We start from the raw sequence: 21,620 nt of genomic DNA, 5'->3' as shown, positions 1-21,620 counted from the left end.
CCGTTCAGGGGAAGAGAGAAATGCTGCATCAGGGATATTCACTGTGTGTGGTGGGGTGGGGTGTGGTGGGGTGTGGTGGGGTGGGGTGGGGTGGGGTGGGGGAAATGGGGGTGGGGGGAGAGATGTAGAGGGCTACTCGGCCGAAGAGGCACGAGTGATAGTTTTAGGATTTTACCTTTCGCGATGAAGTGGATGGGTGTAGTGTGGCGGCAGTGGGGCAGGCTGTGCAGTTAATAGACTGTTAGAATCTGTTAGAATCTGTTAGAGTCTGTTAGATTCTGTTAGAGACTGTTAGGGTCTGTTAAAGTCTGTTCGGGTTTTAGGGGGGCGTAATGGGGCTACCCAAGGGACGCAAGCAGTCCGTCCCAACTGGTTCTAGTTGGACCCTCAACTGAAATAACTAACGCTGTGGAAAGTGTTCTCGTATTGCGTGGTGGATGCAGTGCCCATTGGTACTATACGGCTTATAGGCGGGTTAAAGGCACGTACGGCAGTACGGCAGTGCAGGGGAGCAATCAGGGAGCCTTCTTAAGCTTTATATGTCCTCTAGGTGTGAGTGGTGGCGGGCTGCCCTACGATTGTTGAGGTTTTAGCGGGCGTTACAAGGGTTTTAATGGGGCTTTATTGAGGTCTTCATGGGGTTTTAATATGGCTTTAGTGGGTTTTTTAGCTGATCTGGGTGGGGGGGGTTTTGCATTGGGGTTGATTTGCTGGATAATGATTGTGTTGTTTGGAACCCAACCCGCCATTTCCCGCATGTTTCACGTGTGTATTGTACGGCGTTCACATGTTGTTACGTCATGCGGCACATGTCGGTTAGGGGACCGTTGAGGTCCGCACGCGCGCGTGTATTTTTTGTGTGTATATGTATGCATGTATGTAAGTAAAGTATGTGTGCATGTATGTGTGTATGCAAGTATGTGTGTACGTGTGTGTGCCATGTGTGCATTTCGCGAATCGCAGGAGGGTAGAGTTAGTGGGATATGGTAGTAGACTGAGTGAAATCGGGAGATTGGGATTTCCATGATGGTGGTCATCAGAGGCTGTTTTGCAGATGTGGATGTGGCGTGGCTTTGGGCGTTTAGGTTACGGAAAGCCCCAATCTATATGGCTGGTGCGCGCTGGTGCTGGCGAAATAGCCCGGTAGCCAGGTTGGGTGACCGGCCATGCTCAAGAATGCTGCCAAGTGCCACCGCGCTGACTAGGTTTAGACTAGTTGGATCTGGATCTAGATTTAGCTCTGAATTGGATCTTATGTATTCTTCTTCTTCTTCTTCTTCTCAGAGGTGCTGCGATGATGATGACGATGATGATGATGATGGGGGTTGCAGCGAAGAGAAACAGCGGGCGCAGGGAGGGCGACACTAAGCGCAGCGCCACAGCGTCTCTTATGTAAGCTTATTTACTGAGGGCCATTCACCCGGTCGGAACACTTAGAAAGGATTGTACCAGGCCAGAAGGACAGCAGAACCGTTTGCCCTGGTTCGGCGAATGACATGTTCGTGCTTTGCGAATGGTTTGGGATGTTTGCGTACTAGAGGGTGCTCAACTTTTTCGGGGCATCTCATTCAGGTCAGATGTTAATGCATTACTTGCCTCAGTTGGTTCTAGTCACATCCCATGCGCGTTTTAAAAAATATCTTCTTTTGCAGCTAGACTGATGCTGTCCCAAAAGGTAGGACAAATATCGTAATTAAATCACGCAAATCTGTGTGTTTTTGTATCATAACGGCATGCTGTAACTTCCTGGTTGTGGCATGACTCTTTCGCTGGTCGCTTTTTGACTCACGACCAACGGTCGCGTACGGTTCCTCCATCCTGAATCCCTAGTTCATGAGGCCCTTGGATAGCCATATCCTTATGAAATTAAGAAGCTATTCCCTGCAAGTCGAAAGACTTCCATGCCCTTGGATGCTCAGGATGACGACGCTGCACCAGCTGTCGTCAGCAGCTGTAATACCAAAATGGTGAATCGCGTGTTAAAGGATGGAATCACAATCCAAAACCCTATGCGATCGAATCTCCATTTGCCCTTTGTGAGCCTGCTGCTCAAAACGTCCTTCCAGGGCCGTACGTGGATCATGTTTTTGGGAGCCTAGCATTTTTTACGATGATCATTTACACTTCCATTATGCGCAAGTAATCATACATATTTGTGTAACCAGATGCAAGTGTTGGTGTGACGCCTCTGGTGCATTAGTGAAAAGGCCTTTATGGCAACACGATACGTGATCGGGCAGGTATCCGAAGGTGTTGGTTGGTCCCTCATAAGCAGCCCCTTACGTATTACTGCTCTAAAATTGCATCGCGTCCCGAGAAGCCGCAGTGGCTGAAACACATCTCCATGCGCATTGGACCCCGCTATGGCCATGCATAAGTCCTCCCCAAACCATCCTGTTACCGATCACCCTTATCGGTTGTCCTATTAGCAACTCCCTATTCGCATGGGACTATCGTCGGGCAGCTGCCCTTTCAGATACCGCATGACAATTGCCGCAAGGTGGTCTCGGGCCCCGCCCGCCAACGGACGCTACGCCAGCATCACCGCGGCAGCTACCGCAGGACCCCGCCACACAAACCAGACTGGCTTGCCAAAATCAACTCCCCTAAAGCAGCAACAACAGCAGCAGAATCAACAGCAACGACAGCAACAGCAGCCGCAGCGACAGAGGTGGCAGGAGCGACCACAGAATGACCAAAATCAAGACGCACAGGCGAAGACTAGTACTGGCTCACAGGCTAGTAGCCAACGAGGCCGTGCAGCCATGCGCTCCTCGACCTTAAGGCCATCCCCCAGTGAGAGCACAGCGGCCGTAACCACTTCGGATCGGCCAATCCGCGGCTCCAACAACGGTGCCGCTACCAGCAGCAGCAGCAGCAGCAGCAGCAGCAGCAGCAGTAGAGCCAACACTGCAAGTGGCGGGAATCCAGGTGGTTCCAGTCGTAGAGACAGATCCGAAACGCCAGTCACTGGAACCCACCGGCGCCATCACCGCGGCGGCGGCAGTAGCGGTACGGATTCCAACGCCGCCGCCGCCAGAGAGGGACGTGGCGGCGGCGGCGGCGGCAGCGCTGGCTCTCGTCGCGCGTTTGGTCGCACGCCCCCGACTTCTGAAGCCGATACTAGTACGGCAAACATTGACAATATCGATGAAAGTGGCCTGAATGAATCCGGCGACGTCGACGATGACGTTGGCGGCAGCGGCCGCCGCGGCAGCGACGGCGGTGTGGACGAGCGGCGGCAGCGCATGATCCGCGAGGCCATCGAAGGCGCGTTGAGGACGAACGGCAAGTTCACCGGCGAAGCTATTGTACGAACGCCGTACAAGCCCGGCGGGGGCGGCGGCAAGGTGGCGGGTAAGGTTACATTCCTGGTGTCGCCCATTGAGGTGGCTCAGGAGGTGATGGACCAGGCGCAGCGAGACGCGGAAGAGCTGTCCCGCCGTACAGTCCACCCGGCGCTCGTACAGGCACAAGGCCGCAGGTTTCAGTCCTTGGATGTGCTAGGCCTCGGTCCGGGGGGTGCAGGGCGCTTGAAGTCTGACGGCGAGGGGGAAGAAGACGGGGAGGAGGCGGGGAGAGGGTTCTCTCGCAAGGGAAGCCGCCGCCTTGGCAGAGGCGGCGACGGCAAGTTCCTTCACGACTTCCGCCTTGACGAGGCGGAAACGGCAGCGACGGCGGCGGCGGCGGCGGACAACACTGTGAGCGCTGCATGGCGGCGGGGCGGCCCCTCGCCAGCGCCGAAGTACCGTTATCTTGTGGTAAGCGACCCGCGGGTCAATAACGAGTCGGATCACGACCCGAGCGACGAGGACGCTGAGCTGGCGGTGACGGCGCCGGCGGCGGTGACGGAGCGACCTGGTAAGCGTGTCGCGACGGCCGCACAGCAGCCGCCGCCGCAGCCGCCAGCGATACCCGCACCGCAGCAGCAGCAAGCATCGCAACCACAAGAGCGGCTACGGGCCCAACAGGGGCCCCGGGGTCCTACATCGCAACCGCGATCTCAACCGCCTCAACCGCCTCCGTGGGGACCGCCTTCACCCCAGCGACCACAACAGCAGCAGCAGCTTCAACAACAGCAACAACAACAGCAACAGCAACAACAGCAGCAGCTTCAACAACAACAACAGCAACAGCAACAGCAACAGAAGCAACATCAGGCTGGCCGGCAGATACGGCGGGACGTGCGTGGCTATGTCGCTGATTTTGGAAAAGGCGACGAGGCTGCTGCTGCGGCTGCTGCGGCTGCTGCTACAGCTCACCAGGGCGGGCCGCAGGAGGAGATATCGGACGGTGAGGAAACCGTTGAGGAGGGAGAGGAAGAGGCCGAGCCTGTACGGCGGCAACAGTACGACTACCGACTGCGATTGGATCCTGCTAAGAGCGTCGGGGGCATGGCGGGCGCGTTACTCCAGGTACAGCCGTACAGCTCAACACACAACACACGGGTCTCACCCGTCCTAGTGCCCTGTCACGCTATGCCATGCAATGCTATGCCATATAGGGATCTGAGGCTAACAATTCAGCCCGGGAGGGGAGGGGAGGGGTGCAGTACTACGTACACCTCTGGTATTGAAGTGCTTTCATTCACTTCACTGGTTCGTCGTTTACCCCTCCGTTCCGCGCTCTCTCCCCCCCCCCTTTCCCCCCTTTCCCCCCTTTCCCCCCTTTCCCCCCTTTTCCCCCCCTTCCCCCCCGACCCAGGCACTGTCGCGCCATCTCGTGGTTCTCAGCGAGGTGGTGGGCCCAGACGACTTGTACCAGGCGGTCAAGGTGGTGGCCACGGCAAGAGGCTTTCTCCAGCAGCAGCAGCAGCAGCAGCGGAGCAGAGAACCGCAGAGCGCAACAGCTGACGGCGACGGCGCCGCCAACGTCGGCGGGCGGTACGGCACCCAGTTGGGCGCCCTAAGGCAGCCGCCGCAGCAGCAGCGGGGGGGAAAGGGGGTGATGAAGTCATTGAAGGACAAGCCAGAGCCGGAGCCGGCATCCGGCGGCGAGTTAGCGCTGCAGGTCCTGCTTCCTAAACAGCCATACATTCGGTCGGGTGGGTACGGCAGCAAGTACGGCAGCAGCGGCGGCAATGGCAATCCCAGCGGTGACATGGAGCGGCAGCGCGTGTGGCGGCTGTATTCGCATCGAGTGCCCATTGTCGCTTTGGCGGGCGTTGTTCCGGCATCGGAGGCGCATGTACGGCTGTACGTCAACCGTACGACGGATGCGAGAGAGCTGGCGGACCGTTTGGGTCCCGCGGTGGTTCGTGAGGGTCAAGTGGTGCTCTTAGCTGCAGGTGAGACGCGACACGTGGAATCTGGGGTGTGAGATGTGTAAGCTGTAGGGTCGGGGGAGAGGGTCGGGGGAAGGAGGGGGTAAAGTGATGTGGTGTAAAACCCGCACGAACAACCGCCCTGACGTCCAACCCACCTGGAGGGTGTGTGCGGTTGCGGAGATGAGGGGGTTTTGTGGTCAGCTAAGAAAGGTGTGGGGGGGGGAAAGAAGTGTCATATCCATCAACTGTTCATGTCTTGTCACGGGTATGGGAGCAGCAGCGTGCAGCAGCGTGCAGTCCGTATCGGTCGGTGGAAATGCTGTGGGGAATGCTTTGTCTCCTCATCCTTATCCCTCCCGCGCAGGCCGCGATGCTTTGGTGGTAGCGCTGGCGGCCGTTGTTCGCACGCGCAGCTGGCTGGCTGCGACAAGCAACAATGCTACACCGATGACGGCAACAGCTGTAGCAACTGGTGGTTTCGGAGCTGATCTAGACGTGGCCGTGTACCCTTCCTGGTGTGGCGGCGCGGAGGGAGGGGAGGGGACTACGGGGCCCCCGGGGGGGAGGGAGGGCAAGGACGGAGGCGGGGATGTGTTTCGGATGTTGGAGCTGCTGGTGCGGCTGTGCCGGGGCTGCCGTCCCGACGTACGGGTGATGGGGACGGATGAGTTGCTGCCGCCTGTCGCATGAATGGCGCTAGAGGGGGGTGGGTTTTGGTGGGGGAGCTGTGGAGCGGTAAATGGGGCGTATGAAAGGCGTGTGTGTGTGTGCGCCGGGGGTTGCGTAATTAATTAACTCCGCCATTTCGCAACTCTTGGTGCATGAACGGTTCAATCGACGAACGAATCTGGTTAGAGATTGGATGAATGAATGGATGAATGAATGAAAGAGTGAATGAAAGAGTGAATGAAAGAGTGAATGAATGAATGAATGAGCATTGAGAATTTGATAAATTAGCTCACATGTCGGCGACCAAGACCGGTGTGATGTATCCCGCAAGACCTGGAAGGTGTGCAAGGAGCTGAGTCTACGAACTACTGGTGACTACTTCTAATTTGCCACGACTACATGAAGTAATCTGAATTTTTAAGCTGTTGCAGCTCTTGTCCATGACGTGTTTGTACGGAACACGAATAACTGGCAAGGACCCAGCCGCGATAATCTTTTCTGGGGGGGAGTACTTGAAATCGAATAATAAAGAAAATAAAATTTTTTAGTTCATTCCCGAAGGAGAACATCATAAAAACTAAAACTCAGAAATGGCAGGAGGGTTTTACGATTTTTTAGGAATATTTGCAAAAACATGTGTTTCCCCATTCACTAATGGTCAAAGATTCGAGTCATATCATGCGAAAAACATTCTAAGCATCCTTTTGAAATACGTTATCCATATGGGTACTCGTTATTGGCGGTGCCTCAAAGATTTGCTGTGAATGGGCAGCTAGGGTGTCTAGCTGCCCGCTGCCTAAAGGATGCATGATTCCCCGCGGCTAATCCAGCCACTAAACGGCCTTCCGACAGTCTTGACTGCCACATTACAAATGGTTCCAACAATGCACGGATGCAGGTTCTGCGAATGAAAAACTAAAACTCAATATGGCAGGAGGGCAGCGTTTACCCACTTGCAAACAGCATTCAGGTACTCTGGGGGGTCCAAGGAGGGGTTACATTAGTTACGACGTCCAAATGCCCTCTGGGTCCTCCTTTCCTGACCGAAGACAGAACCGCAACAAGCTCCAGCTGGTGGTAAGGCTGCAGACAAATTTTTAATTTAAAAATTTAAAACAGACACAGATTTTGGAGCTCGTTCCTTGCCAATTAGCAATTTGAAGTGGTGCACACGGTGCCAAAGTTTGCACGCTTTGCAGTATTTGCTCCGGGGTTGATAAAATGAAAGTCTACCGCACGTGAAATCGTACCTCCTGTTCGATGACGTACGGACCCACGACTTATGTACCCCATAACCGTACGTAGCTTGACCAGCTGTCACACTGCGTGTGTGTGGCCGTACACCTTATCCTACACCGTATCCTTCATCCCGCAAGCTATCGGCCATCTACAAAGGCACTAATCATCTACCTTGTTGTCAAAGGCCAGGAGGTGTATGTGTATATGCATCATTTGTCGTTCTCCCGACCGCAGAGGAGATTTCACAACTGAGATTTGCTTCTGTTTATTTGCCTTGCTTGATACGCACGTCTGCTGGTGTTATAGGCCCCGCTGGCTCGTCCCGACAGCTAACTCGGCGCTATGCTCTCAATCCAGTCATGAATAGCGACATCTTTTGCATTTCTCCGATGCGCACTTATTCGGGTCTTGGCCCGGCTCCTGGCCTCCTCCCAATCCACCGGGCAGCCCTCGGCGTGCAGCCACTGAAGGAGCTCTAAAGCCGTTTCGATAGTGCAACTGCCCATGTCGTACACCGCTCGGCTGAAGACGTCGGGGCCCCAGGGGCAGCCCAGCCGCCTCAGACAGCGCAGAGTGAGCAGGTCGTGATAGCGCGCTGCCCTTACGTAAAGCTCACCATCGTCCTGCGACATGGCAACGTGCGAGGCGTATGAAGCTGGTCCCGTAGAAAAGGCTGGAAATGTGCTCCCAGCATGTTTATGAATTGACTGCGTGCGCCAGAGCGCAAGATCGCTACTACATTCCGAAGACATAACGATACGACCATCAGACAGTCAAATGGAAACCGAGTGACAGATCCTTTACCATCCAGTCCAGAGGTCAGCAGCAGAACTGATGCAGAACTGATGAACGTCAAAAGTGAGAGGTGAAGGTCCTTCACAAGGCAATCAGCCAAGCAGACGCCAGACAGTGCGTGGCATACGTTCAGTGATGAGCAGTAGAGCTGAGCAGCACCAACAACAGCACGCATCAAGAACATGCACCCGAACGCATGCAGGCGAGCCACTCACCCCCATGGGAAAGCCCCGGGCCACAAGCCACTCCAGTAATGCTGGGCTGCCTGCCTCCACCGCTGCATTAAGAAGCTCCTCTCCACTCCAGGGCACGTCTAGCTCATTTAGCAGCCATTCCATGAACTCCACATTACCAGACGATGTTGCATTCTTCAACAGAGCCGGGTGCCGCCGCACGACCTCCTGTATGAGCTTCCGACCACCACCTGCATCTATCCATTTAAGGATGTGCAGGTGACCCTCCTCTACAGCGGCCAGTGCAGTGTCCTCGTCAAGCCGCCAGCCCAAGTTCACCAGCTCGACCAGCAGCGCCATATTGCCGGCACGCACTGCTATTAACACTGCCCAGCTCGTGCGTTCTGGAAGCCAGTCCCTCCCAGCTCGCAAGTAGCGTATCAGGGCCAGGTTATCAACTTGTACGGATTTGATTAAGATATTTTGTACGACACCCTTTTCCGCTACCTCCATAAGCAGCCGCTGCACCCGCTCCACAGAATCCGGGCGGCTGACAATGGCCCCAAAATTGAAGTACTCAAGGTTACCGAAGCGGCAGCCCTGAGCCTGCAGCCATTCGACTTTGGCCCGCCAGTCGGGGGTCGGGCCCACCAGGGCCTCCACAAGGGTGTAAACGGTTCGTAGGCTGCTGGCATCGTTGCCACCATCACCACCATACGTCAGAAGGGTCCGGTGCAGGTGCTGCAATGCCGCCAGGTCGAAGCCATATGCAGCTTCCGTGACAATATCGGCCTTCCACGGCTCTCTGAAGCTCGACGTTTGCCCTAATTCTGGCTCAAATTGCTGAAGGAGCCAGTGTGTGAGGCCCACATGGCCACCGCGGGCAGCACCAGCAAGACACGTCTCGGGGCTCGGGTCACTCAGACAGTCCTTCAGGAGCCCCTCGAACACACTCTGATGACCGGCATAGGAGGCTGCTTCAAATGCTTCGGATTCAGCTCTCTCTCGCTCTGCAAAATTACACTCCTCTTGCAGCAGCCACCGGGCCATTTCCAGATGGCCACTTCGGGCAGCTGCTACTGCCGCTGACCCATACAAGAAGAGGAAGTCTTCTTCTCCCTGCAGCCACTGGCACATCTCAAGATTGCCGCCCTCGGCTGCTGCGTGTAAGACCTCCCAGGAGAACTTGCAGCCCGCTGCCTTGACAGCGACCTGCAGGTTGGCCAGGCTGCCGCTGCGGGCAGTCAGAAGTAGGAGATCTCGGCGCTTATCTCGCACGAAGTTATGGACTGCCTCCGGGCGGCTCCAGTGCCTGTTGAACGCGTGATGGGGTACGGGCTGCGACAACCGAATAGCTACTTTTTCCCGAAACTGGCTCGCCATGGCCTTATTGATTTCCTTGACGGTACATACCACCTCGTTTGGATCCAGGAAGCTAACAACACGCTCGACAAGGTCCGCAGTCAAATTATCCCAACTGTGACCTTCCTTAGGATTCATGTTTTCAGTCTAAAAACACAAAAGGCAAGTAGACAAGGACGCTAATTTTACGTCTGAGATAGCGGTCTTTTAAGAAGTATGGTCTGTCACATACATACCGTACGTCGGTAAACTTAATACGCCGACTACGCCACTATTACGCCGCCCGAAAAATCGAACACCTCGCCGGCGTATTTGATCGTATTTGGGCGTAATTGTGCTTGGCGTTTCGTGAAGTAAGCTGGGCTAGTTGGGCGTACGACCCGTCACAGGTTTATTAGTTGGGCGTACGGCCCAAAGTAAGCTGGGTTAATTGGGCGTACGGCCCGAAGTAAGCTGGGTTAGTTGGGCGTACGGCCCGTCACAGTTATACTAACTGTACCGCTACGGCCCGTATCCTCAGGGCCGTCATTTATTGAGCGGTGTTTTTGTTGTGCTAGCTTCGCTGGGTAGTAACAACCGATTGCGAACCCCCTCCCAACACCAACCCATTGTGAAAGATGTGCTAGTGGCCGATAGTAATGACAGTTACCTGTGTTGCACCGTTAAACCTTTCATACCTCAAGGGCCCCGACGGGGGCCGAAGAGCCATAACATTTTTTGTTGTGGAATCTTTAGCCATGATGACAGCGAGGGGATACACCTCCCAGGGAACCTACTGGATAGCCTCCACAACCACACACTGCTGGCCGCGACATCCTGAGATGCGAACTTCCTATCATGGACACCCCATCAACCGTGAGACGCCACCAAAACTCTTTTTGTTCATTTTCCCATCGTAAATGACACCATAAACGATGGAAGGTCCGTTGCAAAGTAAGAATAGCATCACCCAGTACCTCCGAAGAGCCCGTCGCCTCTTTAATGAACAGGGTTTGGGCTACTCGACGGGCAACAGAAAGTGGTGGAAGTTGCCTATCAGTCGCTAATTTAACGGATAGATCTTGAAGTCTGATGGGAGGCCCTGCACCCCATCTCGAACCTAGCCTCGACATCAGGGTTTGGGTAACAGACTCAATTGAGGGCACCATCGCTGCGCTAGATTCTGCACTCAGAGGCAACAAAAGACTAGCCGTCTGTCACCAATGCGCTGGGGTGTCAGCTAAGAGAGCAACAATGGCATCCATACATTCCTGCCACTTACGAAAGGTGCAGAGGGATTGGGCTAGTGGGGTCCGCGGCTGGAGGTATTGGTCCACTATTTGATGCCACGCCCTGCGTATTGCTAAGCTTACCTTGGTCCGGTGTGTGGGCATAACCACATCTAAAGCATCTCGCGCAAGAAGAACATCCCTCCCCGGACGTTTTCAGTGCCTTACAGCCCAGGAGTGCTTGGTGCCGAAACTCCAGTCCTGGGCGGATGTGAACTGACGGGACACTCAAATATCTTTTTATCCGGAAGATTTCAGGGTTTCCCCACAGAGGCAAATTCCAACACCACGCATTGGGAACTAACGGATGAACATCAACATCTTCAACTGGGGGAAGGTATGCCAACGCTGTCACAATGCGCTGAACATCTGGCGGTAAAACGATTACCCCAAACCAAGGCACTCCCACCTGGGACGTGAATAGACACATGGGATTGTACGTCGGGTAAAGGGCATGCAGGAAAGAGAGTGCATGACCAAGAACCAAGGCGGCCGTGTTAAGACTGGCTGGACTATCGCCCTCACAAAACACACCGCCCAGCACGCCCAGCACGTGTTCTCGAACTGCTAATGCCCCCAAAACCGCCCAAAGTTGGATAGCCATGTAACAAATGTTCAGGAACCCCAGTGAGCCGCCTGTCATGTGCAGCCGGGCCCAGGTTCCTATCACGAAGCTTGGCAGCTTTAGCCTCTACATTAATAAGCTTCACATCTGGGGGAAACCTCCCGTGCTCCAAATGCCACGTAAAACGATGCACCCCATAGGTGGTCGCTGCCTGTGCAGGCCCAAAAATGGAGAGGGGTAGCATGGAAATGCATTGGAATCGAGTCCAGACTTTGTCCTATTGCACATCCCAGTCCATGACTGTGGTGCATCTCACATCTGTAAAAGGCAAATTGAGCGCCGTTGCCATGTGTACCACCTTCGTGTGGGTGGACACCGACAGGTAAAAGCTCAACCTTACCCAGGTTTAGCTGCTGTCCAGGGGCCTGCGAACACCCACATACAATCAAGATCAAGAAAAGCAGGAATTGCCTCCATTCCCCCTAAGACAGCTTCCGTATCATCAGCAAATTGCACCGCTGTGTGCATTTCTGTATTCTCGTGATCAAAGATTCGAGCCATATCATGCGAAAAACATTCTAAGCATCCTTTTGAAATACGTTATCCATATGGGTACTCGTTATTGGCGGTGCCTCAAAGATTTGCTGTGAATGGGCAGCTAGGGTGTCTAGCTGCCCGCTGCCTAAAGGATGCATGATTCCCCGCGGCTAATCCAGCCACTAAACGGCCTTCCGACAGTCTTGACTGCCACATTACAAATGGTTCCAACAATGCACGGATGCAGGTTCTGCGAATGAAAAACTAAACATACATGCACCTACGCTTGTGTCCTGCAGGGACACCTGTCTTACCATTGGGTATTGTATTGTTGGCATACATACACGGCACATGTATCCTTATCACATAGTTACCTTGAACAAATTGAATGCGTAAACCTGTATCCAACTCCTGGTTAGGCTGTTGCCGTACCATGCATACCATGCATACCAAGAAAGGTAAAAAGCGCATCCTGACAGGCAACCTGGCCTGGGCCTCTCCTATGTTTTCGGCTGTGGGTAGAGAATGAAAAAGGTATCAACACGGGCACCTAGTGCTTCTCGCTACTTTCGGCATCGTAACCATTCGTCTACCCAACCAGAGAGGCAGCACCAGCTAATGTTCCCTGCGCCTCAGCTAGGGCGCAGTGTATGGCATTGTACCACAAACACGTCGCGTTCCGTTGCCACACCCCAAAAATCTATTAAAACCTCAACCCACTCACAGGCTGCCAAACAACTCCACTCTTACCCTCGCAGGTGTGCCGTGGCAACGTCGCACAGCCACCGCAATCTGTCTTCACTAAAAAAGGCCTGATGTCCTAAATAAGACACGAACCCTAGGGGCACCTGAATCCTATATTGGAAAACGTCACTAACATCACGGATTGCCCGAGAACCCCCCAAAAATCCTAATTCATCCTAATACCCCTGAGTGAATGTCACTATCAGTAGCTGCCGCGCCTCGCCGCGAACCCCCCAGCGCGTGATACGTCACAGGTGTACGGCCTCACGCAACACCCCGTATCCCCGGAATCCGCAGCTTTGCGGAATCACAATCCGAGTGGTGCGGTAGTGATTAAATGTACCTCCAAGTTTGCGCCTTGTCCCCCCTCTATTTTCCCCCTAGTCCTTTATCCCCCCCCCAGCGACGCGTCGAACGACAGAATGACAGAACGACAAAAGCCATCGCGGCAACACATGTTACTTGCCCACTACCACCAATCACCAGCAGAAGGTTCCGGGTTCGATTCCTGGTCAGACCCCCGACATTGTTCGGAAGGTCTAGGTTTACTAACGCTGATGAGGTGTGGAGAAGAGGTCTAGTTGATGGACTAGTTTCGCATGCCGAGATGGTGGGGACAGAGGACCTGTCTCTACGGATGTCGGGTGACTGGATATGAGGAGGGGTCCAGGTTGCAGGACCCAAAACCGCCGTCGGTTGTACGGTGGAATCAACTTTCAATACATGTAGTCCATGGCCTCCCGGCTTTGACATACCCCCCCCCACTCGTGCGGAACTTGTAAACTTGTATTACCCTCGCGCACCCGCACCAGCTCCAGCCGCCGCAGCAGCCCCCGATGAGGTCAAAGCCTCCAGAACCTTCTGATGCTTCTTCTGGGGCAAGAGGTCCAGGGCGGCGGCCAGGAAGGCAGCCGTGTCGGGCTGCTGCTGCAGCGGCCGAAGGGCCTCCAAGAGGTGGGTCCGCAAGTCCATGGACATGAGCGGGTTGGAACGCTCCTCGCCGGAGCGAGTCTGCATCGCGTCATTGGACGAGCTGCCACACCCGTCCACCACGGCAGAATCCGCGGGCAGTATGGGGCTGCGGTTGATGTGGGTGTCCAAGAAGGATTGCTGTGGTGCATTTCGGAAGGTGTGGGGGGGTGGGGGGGGGGTGAAAGGAGAAAGGGGCTGTGATTGAGGGGGGTGGGTGGTGGGGGGAGGGGTGAAAGGAAAAGGACACAACAGGCCGTAACCCATTTTTTTGATTATGGATGAGAAAAATGCTGCTACGTGATTTGGTTGACCGCTCGGCCAGCCCCTCGATGCTCACTTTGTGGTCAATGTTATTAAAACTACAGCCGGAAACACATCAGTGCACAGCAGACTATCAATCAGGTTGCGGTCGGGAAGAGAGGGACATCGATTGCCCGAACCCGTTGTTGGCGCCCCGCCGCAGAATTGGTTGCAATCAAGAGAAGATGAACGGCATAACTTACAGGTGAACCAAGTTACCATATAAGTGTGCATACATGCATAAGGCTCCTCTGGACCCTATCAAGTCCGATCCAGGGTTTTTTGTGAAGTGTTCCCAACACGATCACACCACTATCACCACCACCACCATCCCCCCACATCACCCCCCCACACGCACCTCTCGTTGGTTGATTCCCTTGCCGGACAGCCTGAGCTTACTACCACTGCTGCTGATCACCGCCGAAGCGTCATCACCGCTGCCGTTCATGGCGTCGCCGTCCTGCAAGCAAGCCACACGAAAACATCGTCAGCAGCAGCATCGCCAGCAGCAGCAGCATCGTCAGCGTCAGCAGCAGCAAAAGCAGCAGCAGCAGCAGCAGCAGCAGCAAGGGGCACTGCAACGGAAACAACTGTGACTTCGCTAATACTGGCTCTCCTGTGCATTGCCGATCTAATATTGTCCTAATGCCAAAACAGGACACAAACGTATATCTTTGCATCAGAGGATAAGTGCGCAGGATAAGTGATAGGGCAATACGGCACTTAATAGGGGCACATGAGTAGGCTCGTTGGCTCGTCAGCACGGAATGGAACAATTGGGCGCCAAAATAGGCAACCCTACCGCCAAAGCTACATGCCCTCATCTCACGGCCTCATCTCACGCTCACGCCGTACGACACGGTTATTAAACTCTAAAGCAGGAAAACTTCCAGTCCTCAAGCCCAGTACATTTCCTCGCACCCACTTTCAACCCCACCTCAATCTCCTCGTCCCCATCCGCTTCGTCGCCATCGCACAGGTCGTCATCCTCGTCATCCTCGCCGTACTCCTCCTCATCATCATCGTCCGCGCTCCCGCCGTCCTCGTCATTATCGTCCTCTTCCTCCTCTAGCCAAGGCTGATCCACAAGCAGCTCCGAAACCACAGCTGCCACCTTTACTGCCGCCGGTACGGCAGTCCACTGCTCACCGCCTGCCGCCGCCGCCTGCCGCCGAGTGCGCACCCCAGTCGCCAGGTCCTGCCGTTTACCTGGCACCTGGAGTAGCGGGTCCACAAACCGGCGTTGGGGTTACGGGTTGGTCGCGAGGGGTGGAGGGCGGGTTGGAGGGCGGGTTGGAGGGCGGATGAATAGAGCCGCGACGGTGGGCAGGAGCTCAAGGGAGCGGCGGCGGCCGCACCTGCCACCAAGTATTATCAGCCAGCTCTTCAGCTCTTCCAGCTCAATTGGTTTCGGAGGTATGAGAAAGGAACATTTGTATACCGCCAAAGCAGCAGCCGTTCGGTGTAAAAAACAAAACTGGCAGTCAGGGTTATCAGTAACCAGTAAATCCCGCAACATTTGATACCCGACCACCGCAGCCACGGTTTGTGTGTTTCTCCTCGCCCTCCCCCTCGACTGCATCAACTGCGAGGGAGGCTCTGCTCGCGGCTTTCCGTCCTAACTGCGGTATGGTGCATCACTCCACTCTACCCACTCCACTCGACCCGCCCGCCCGCCCGACCCCACCGTGATGGCCATCAGCAGCGGGTGGCAGCTCCGGAGCATCTCCAGCAGCGCCAAACAAACCACCCGGCTAGCCAGAGCGCCCCGTACGTCGCTATGCCGCTCTAGCAGCACTGGCAACACAGCCTGGAGACCCGTGATGGGACCAGCACCGCCGGCCCCTGTATGCAAGTATGTATATAAGTATGTATGTGTGCATATATACATGGGGTCGTTTATAAGGGCATGAGAGTGGGAAAGAGAGGGGGGAGAGGTAGAGAGAGAAGGAAAATGTCAACCAGGACACCAACTTAGGCACGTAACATGTCACATGTGAAGAAATGACAATTAGGCAAACCACTCTACTTCACTGGGCTTCCTTCGTCACTTCGTTCGTTACTTTCCCTTGGAGCCCTTACCATCAACATCATCATCATCAACGTCCCATCACCATTAATCATCATCACCACCATCCACACACGCGAAGTGAAGTATTGCCACCTTCTGTGCCGCACACAGGCACAGGCACAGACACGTACCTTGCGGGGGCTCCACACGCACCGCCCCAAGCGCCTCCAGCCACCCAGCCGCTCCTCCCGCCAGCGCCATGTGGCTCAGCGCCGCCAACAGCCCCCCCACCAGCGGCGCCAAATTACTAGCCGCCAGCTTCCGACAACACCCAGCCAGAAGCTGCCCCAGCGCAGGCTGCGCCGCTGCGCGGGAGGGCAGGTAGCGCACCAGCGCCGCCGCCAGGTCGCCCGAAAGACTTGTCCGATATTCGTCAGCGGCGGGGTCCAGCATGCGCAGCGTTGTGGCGAGCAGGGCTGCGAAGACGGCGTCGACGTCGGCAGCGGAGGCGGAAGTTGGGCTGGTTGACATGGGGGAAAGGGAGGCTGAGGAGGGGGAGGAGGTGATGGCGGCAGCGGCGCCGGAGCCGGCGGTGGAGGTCGCGGCGGAGAGGGAGGGTACGGCCCAGGAAAGGAAGTTCTCGCCACCGGCCCGGAGCTGCGGAAAGGACGTAAGGGTAAACGGGACGTAAGGGAGGAATGGCTGTGAAAGCAAATCAACCAAAAGGGTCCACGGATCACCCCCCCGGCTTTTACGGACACTTTCCCCCCCCATGTGTGTGTGGAACCTATAACTTGCAGCTTCCTACGCAGTGCGCAGCAGCAGCTCACCAGCTCCACCAGCAGCTCCGTGGCCCCGTGTGTTAGGGCCCCCGTGTCGTCATCCACCTCGGCATTGGGCCCTCCTGGCAGCAGCGCCAACAGGGGCCCGTAGCAGATGGCTGCTACTGCCGCCACCACCTCCTGCTGGGCCGGGCGAACCAGCTTGCAGAGCAGGTCCAGACAGCCCTCGGCGAGACCGTCTGGCTGTATATGTGTATGTATGTGTATGGGGGCCAGATTGGGGAACAGATTGGCCAACAACCCAAATCAGGGATGGGGACGCAAAACGTTTAAAAATGAAATGGACACGTAATTATAAAAATATATACTTTGTTTCAGCTGTTAATACCCCAAAGTTTGGGATTTGGGCCGTCAGTATGGTACAGTACAGTACAGTTTGAGGGGCATGGGAAAAACGACAAAGCTTCGCAAATGTCGTGCGCAAAAATCAGTTCGCTACAACGTAAGCGCCAACAGCCGCGCCTTCAGGTTATATATACACATACATACATACATACATACATACATACATACATACATACATACATACATACATACATACATACATACATACATACATACACACATACATACATACACACACACAAAGGGTGGAGCTAAGTAATGGGGGGACTGCAAGGGAGGAGACCAGGGAGACAAGGGAGGGGACCAGGTAGAGAAAGAGAAGGTAAAGGAGAGGAGGAGGAAAGGACCGACACGACACTACACGTCGCTCCACGTATTACCAGCGAAGAAAACACAGGCGCGCGCACAATACAAGCGGCGCATGTGTTCACCACCCGGAACCCGCACCCGCACCCCGTCCCTTCCAACACACAACTCAGAAACCCGAACCGCAAAACCCAGGAGATCCCAACACACCCAAACACTCCCACACACTCCCGAAGAAAACCCACCTGCCCCGCCGGCTGTCGTACCACCTGACTAACCACCGGCAGGACCTGCTGTGCCAGGGGCCCCAGGCACTGGGGCACCCGAGCCAGAGCCGCCAACACCTCCAGAGAGCTCTCAGCAATCAGAGGGTCGTTCACGTAGCGGGACCATACCTGTACGAGCAGTTTTTGTACGGCTTTTGTTGTTAGCCAGCCAGGACTTTAATTTTAAAATTGACCCAATTTCGCAAGCAATTGCAAAATACGGAGGAAATCATTCTTGGCAAGTCTTGCAGGTAAATGATTCCATGTTATTTAAACTAACGAATATGAATGAATAGCTTCAATACTTGGATTACCTACATTTGCTCCTGTAATAAACATAAGTTTACTTTGAGGGCTTAATTGGCAAAGGAATAAAGCTTAACCGCTGAATAATAAAATACAACGTAATAATATAGGTATTATATTTTGAGGGGACAATTTCCCACGGCTGTAGAGAAATAAGACAGGAAGCTGAAAGCCCCAGACCGCGGAGCCGATGGTTTTTTTTGGTTCTTCACGCCACCCGAACTCCCGCCCCACCCCACCCCCACCCACCTGGAGCAAGGGTGTGGACAAGGCGGGGAGTGCTCGAGCGGACGCCGCGGGGTCGGCCTGCGGCAGCAGGGTGCGACACGGCAAAGCAAAGTAGGACGGGAGGGAGGGAGGGAGGGAGGGAGGTGAGGTGCGTTTTCTAATAAAAAGACTGCGCCGCGGGATACGGACGGATAAGGTCGGATATAAAAGGCACAAGAACAATCTGTGAAAAAAAGTACTAGTCTACAGTACCGAGGTGACACAATTTTGTTTCATGGCGACCGACAGGATCATCAGCTGTCGGCTGTGGAGGAATGACCAGGTGGAAAGGGAGGGGCATAAGGGGCTTTTTAAGCCGGTGCAGCTAAAAAATTAATGGCAGGAAATGCGGAATGTAAAAATGTCTAGGGCCGATTACTGACGATCAGCCCCCATTACACGTACACGGACACAGTCTCATACAGAGTCCTGTTCTAATCTTCGAGTCCTGAATGTATTAAATCAATTCCCTTAATTAGCAAACACACCCAGACCCCCATACTCCCATACCATCTCGTGGTGTCACTAAGAGTCACTGTATTCCGTTTCTGACCCCTCTCCTTTTATTTAAAATCCCCCTTCGAATCGCATACTGGACATAGTCGACTACCAAAACCGTTTTTCGTCTTAATTTTTTTCAAATGATGGTCAGTAGCCTACTACTACTACTACTCAACCGTGCAAAAGCCCCGACCATCCCGGCAGTCGCACCATGATAGCTGCACACACGCATGCAGAACATGCACACAGACACTTTAAGTCATAAGATAATCGGTTTGAGCTAGGGTTTTGTCTCCGTGTCCTACGTGTCCTACATAAGGTGCGCGAGTCCCTCTCCATTAGGGTGTCTTAACCAATCTTAACCAATCCCCCAGTCCACGTCCCCCCTCCCCCTCCCCCCACGACCTCCGTACTCCCATACCTTGATGAGGGGCACCATGCTCTCCAGCACCAAGTTCAGCGCGTCCTCGCCACTAACCGCCAACAGCCCCAACAACCCGCCGTACAAGGACTCAGCCAGGGGGCCCAGCACCTCAGGCGGGACGCGGGGCGCGAGGCTGGCCAGGGCACGACACGCACCTGAGCGGGAGGTGAGTGTGCATGTACGTAATGTATGTATTCATGTTCGCCAACAAATCTTCACTGCATACATACAGATCTACCTACATACATGTGCGCCTTCAATGCCCGACTTCACATACCATTTCGCGGCACTGGCCCACCCAGCCACCCACCCGCCCAGCCACCCACCCAGCCACCGGCCGACGTACCAATCTTGACGGGTGACGGCAGGCCGCTGTTCAGTCCCGCAGTTGCCGCCGCCAGCAGCGGCCCCCGCTGGTCGGCTCGCAGGATGGGCTGCAGCCGGGCAGCCAGCCACATCGCTCGACCCACCAACAGCGGGTTAATCAGCGGACCCTTCAAGGCAGCAAGGGAGGGGACACCCGGGTGGGGGGGGAGAATCGCATGCAACAGAGGTCACGGAAAGGGGGGGATTGTACCAACAAAAGCCAACAAACGCTGGGGGGAGAGGGAGGGAAGTTACGGTAGTAGAGACACGCGAGCCCCAAGGGAGGAGGCACGGGGAGGCAGGGGGCGGGGGGGATTATTCCCAAGGGAGGAGGCAGGAGGGGCTTCAGGATTAAGACCGCAAAACGAAAGCTCCCCAAAGCTCCCCCAAAACTATCCCCAACGAACTCCCAACGGCACGGCGCAACAAACACAAAGCAGACACCCAAAAAATCAAACAGACCAACAGCACTCCAGAACGCAAATCAATCTGGAAGCATAATGCATACCCACACCCACACGCCCTTCCCTCCCCCACCACATCCACACTTCCAAACACACACACACATACACACACGCACCTGCAGGTCCGTCCGCAGCACCTCGTCCACCACTCGCTGCAGTCGGGTCTGCAGAGCCGCCGCGGTGGCCCGCTGCTTGGCGCCCCCGCGGCCTTCCCCCAGGCCGCCAGGGAAAGACGCCGCGCAGCACCCGGCCGCCAGCAGCGCCGCTTCTCGAAGTTTCCAGCCGGCCTTAAGGCGGGAAGAGGAAGAGCGGGAACAGGAAGATCCGATCAGATCCGATCAGATCACAGGCACCCCCACCACCACCTCCAACCCCACCCCCACGAGGCCACAACAGGTAACCCCAGGTGGATGGCGGTGGTGTGTGTGTGTCGGAGGTATCCGAGAAGTAGCAGGGAAGATGAGGTCGAGTGGATGGATGAACGAGTGACAGAGGCACTGAGTGTGATCATGCGGATGAATGAGGATGGATGAGGATGTCGAAACAGATCATCGGTGCTGCCTTTTAACACCAAAACACTGTATAAATCATAACACATGAAGACATAAATCATACGGCATAACGGATAAATCAGGAATGACGCAAACGTGTACCAACCAACAAGGGGACTACAGCAACTAAGACACAAACCCAGTACCGCGGCTCTTGCACGCCACCAGGCAAAACAGAGACCCCAGGGAATGCCTTCGGGGACCATCTGTCCACATCTAAGGGGAGGTCCTGAGCACGGGGCACACAAAGAGGGGCCGGCCCATAGCCATGCAACCATATATGTATAATGTCCATGGCAAAAATTTCCCGCCCCGAGCTCCGAAACCAAGGCTCTAATCTCTGCTCTTCAGCAAAACCCCGTACCACCACCCAACATCACCCCCCATTTCAGGGCCTCAGGACTTCCAACCCCCCTCCTCCCCCTGGCGCCCCACCTGCCCTGCGGCTTGTGCCGCTGCCGCCTCCTGCATCCGGCGCTCCACGGCATCTAGCAACGCAGCAGCAGCATCCATTCCAAAAGCCTGTGGGTGCATTTGTGTGTGGGGGGGTGTGTGTGGTGGTGGAAGGGGGTGGGGTAAGACGTGCGAATGTGTATGTGGGCGAATGTACGCATGCCAAGACTCCGTGAGGTGTTTCGAGAAATGGGCTGTCGCAACTAACAACGACATTGGAATCGTCCAAAACCATGCACCATCGCCACTACCACCACACTGGCAAAGACTACCAAGACACCTCTTTCTGCCGCATCCCTCGTCCTCCCTCGCCCTCCTCGGCCCTCCTCCTCCTTACTCCCCCTCCCCCCTGACACCCCCGTGTCCCGTCTCCTCTCCCCTCCCCCGCCCTCCCCAACACGTACCAACACCCGATTCAGCAGAGCTTCGACCACTACTTCGCTGGAGAGTACAGGGTACTTCCCTTAATAAAGTTGCTCTCTCGTGTGCCATCCCCTGAACTACCGTCTTGCGGCGCAGTTCCCCAACAACACAAACCACATCATGCTTTGTGCCCCGTGTGACTCACCACGTTGTAAATAACACCCACACCCCACGCACGCCACCCACACACACACGCACGTAACCC

At 55.2% G+C, this 21,620-nt stretch overlaps 2 protein-coding genes across 2 annotated transcripts in view; one reads left to right on the top strand and one right to left on the bottom strand.

Moving 5' to 3' along the window:
- Positions 1–3,248: 3,248 nt before the first annotated feature.
- VOLCADRAFT_93687 (uncharacterized protein) lies at positions 3,249–5,956 on the top strand (the record flags this gene model as incomplete). The annotated part of the gene is made up of 4 exons (XM_002952983.1): positions 3,249–3,845; positions 4,266–4,415; positions 4,705–5,287; positions 5,631–5,956. 4 exons carry the CDS (start codon positions 3,249–3,251, stop codon positions 5,954–5,956), a joined length of 1,656 nt encoding a protein of 551 aa, XP_002953029.1.
- Positions 5,957–7,503: 1,547 nt separating this feature from the next.
- Positions 7,504–21,620, bottom strand: part of VOLCADRAFT_105749 (uncharacterized protein) — a gene marked incomplete at both ends in the record, with an annotated part of 21,284 nt that continues 7,167 nt past the window's right edge. Inside the window, 17 exons of the mRNA XM_002952888.1 lie at positions 7,504–7,797; positions 8,185–9,651; positions 11,182–11,408; positions 13,422–13,785; positions 14,249–14,350; positions 14,828–15,106; positions 15,578–15,735; positions 16,093–16,446; positions 16,549–16,558; positions 16,732–16,926; positions 17,317–17,355; positions 17,640–17,789; positions 18,216–18,272; positions 19,156–19,313; positions 19,469–19,652; positions 20,105–20,275; positions 20,975–21,061. Coding sequence (XP_002952934.1) covers positions 7,504–7,797; positions 8,185–9,651; positions 11,182–11,408; positions 13,422–13,785; positions 14,249–14,350; positions 14,828–15,106; positions 15,578–15,735; positions 16,093–16,446; positions 16,549–16,558; positions 16,732–16,926; positions 17,317–17,355; positions 17,640–17,789; positions 18,216–18,272; positions 19,156–19,313; positions 19,469–19,652; positions 20,105–20,275; positions 20,975–21,061 — 4,296 coding nt within the window. The remainder of the gene's footprint in view (positions 7,798–8,184; positions 9,652–11,181; positions 11,409–13,421; positions 13,786–14,248; positions 14,351–14,827; positions 15,107–15,577; positions 15,736–16,092; positions 16,447–16,548; positions 16,559–16,731; positions 16,927–17,316; positions 17,356–17,639; positions 17,790–18,215; positions 18,273–19,155; positions 19,314–19,468; positions 19,653–20,104; positions 20,276–20,974; positions 21,062–21,620) is intronic.

The sequence above is a fragment of the Volvox carteri genome, assembly GCF_000143455.1.
Source record: "Volvox carteri f. nagariensis unplaced genomic scaffold VOLCAscaffold_33, whole genome shotgun sequence".
In the NCBI taxonomy this organism is placed as follows: Eukaryota; Viridiplantae; Chlorophyta; class Chlorophyceae; order Chlamydomonadales; family Volvocaceae; genus Volvox; species Volvox carteri.
Note: the sequence above shows the minus strand (reverse complement) of the source record. Positions and strands in the feature narration are given on the sequence as shown.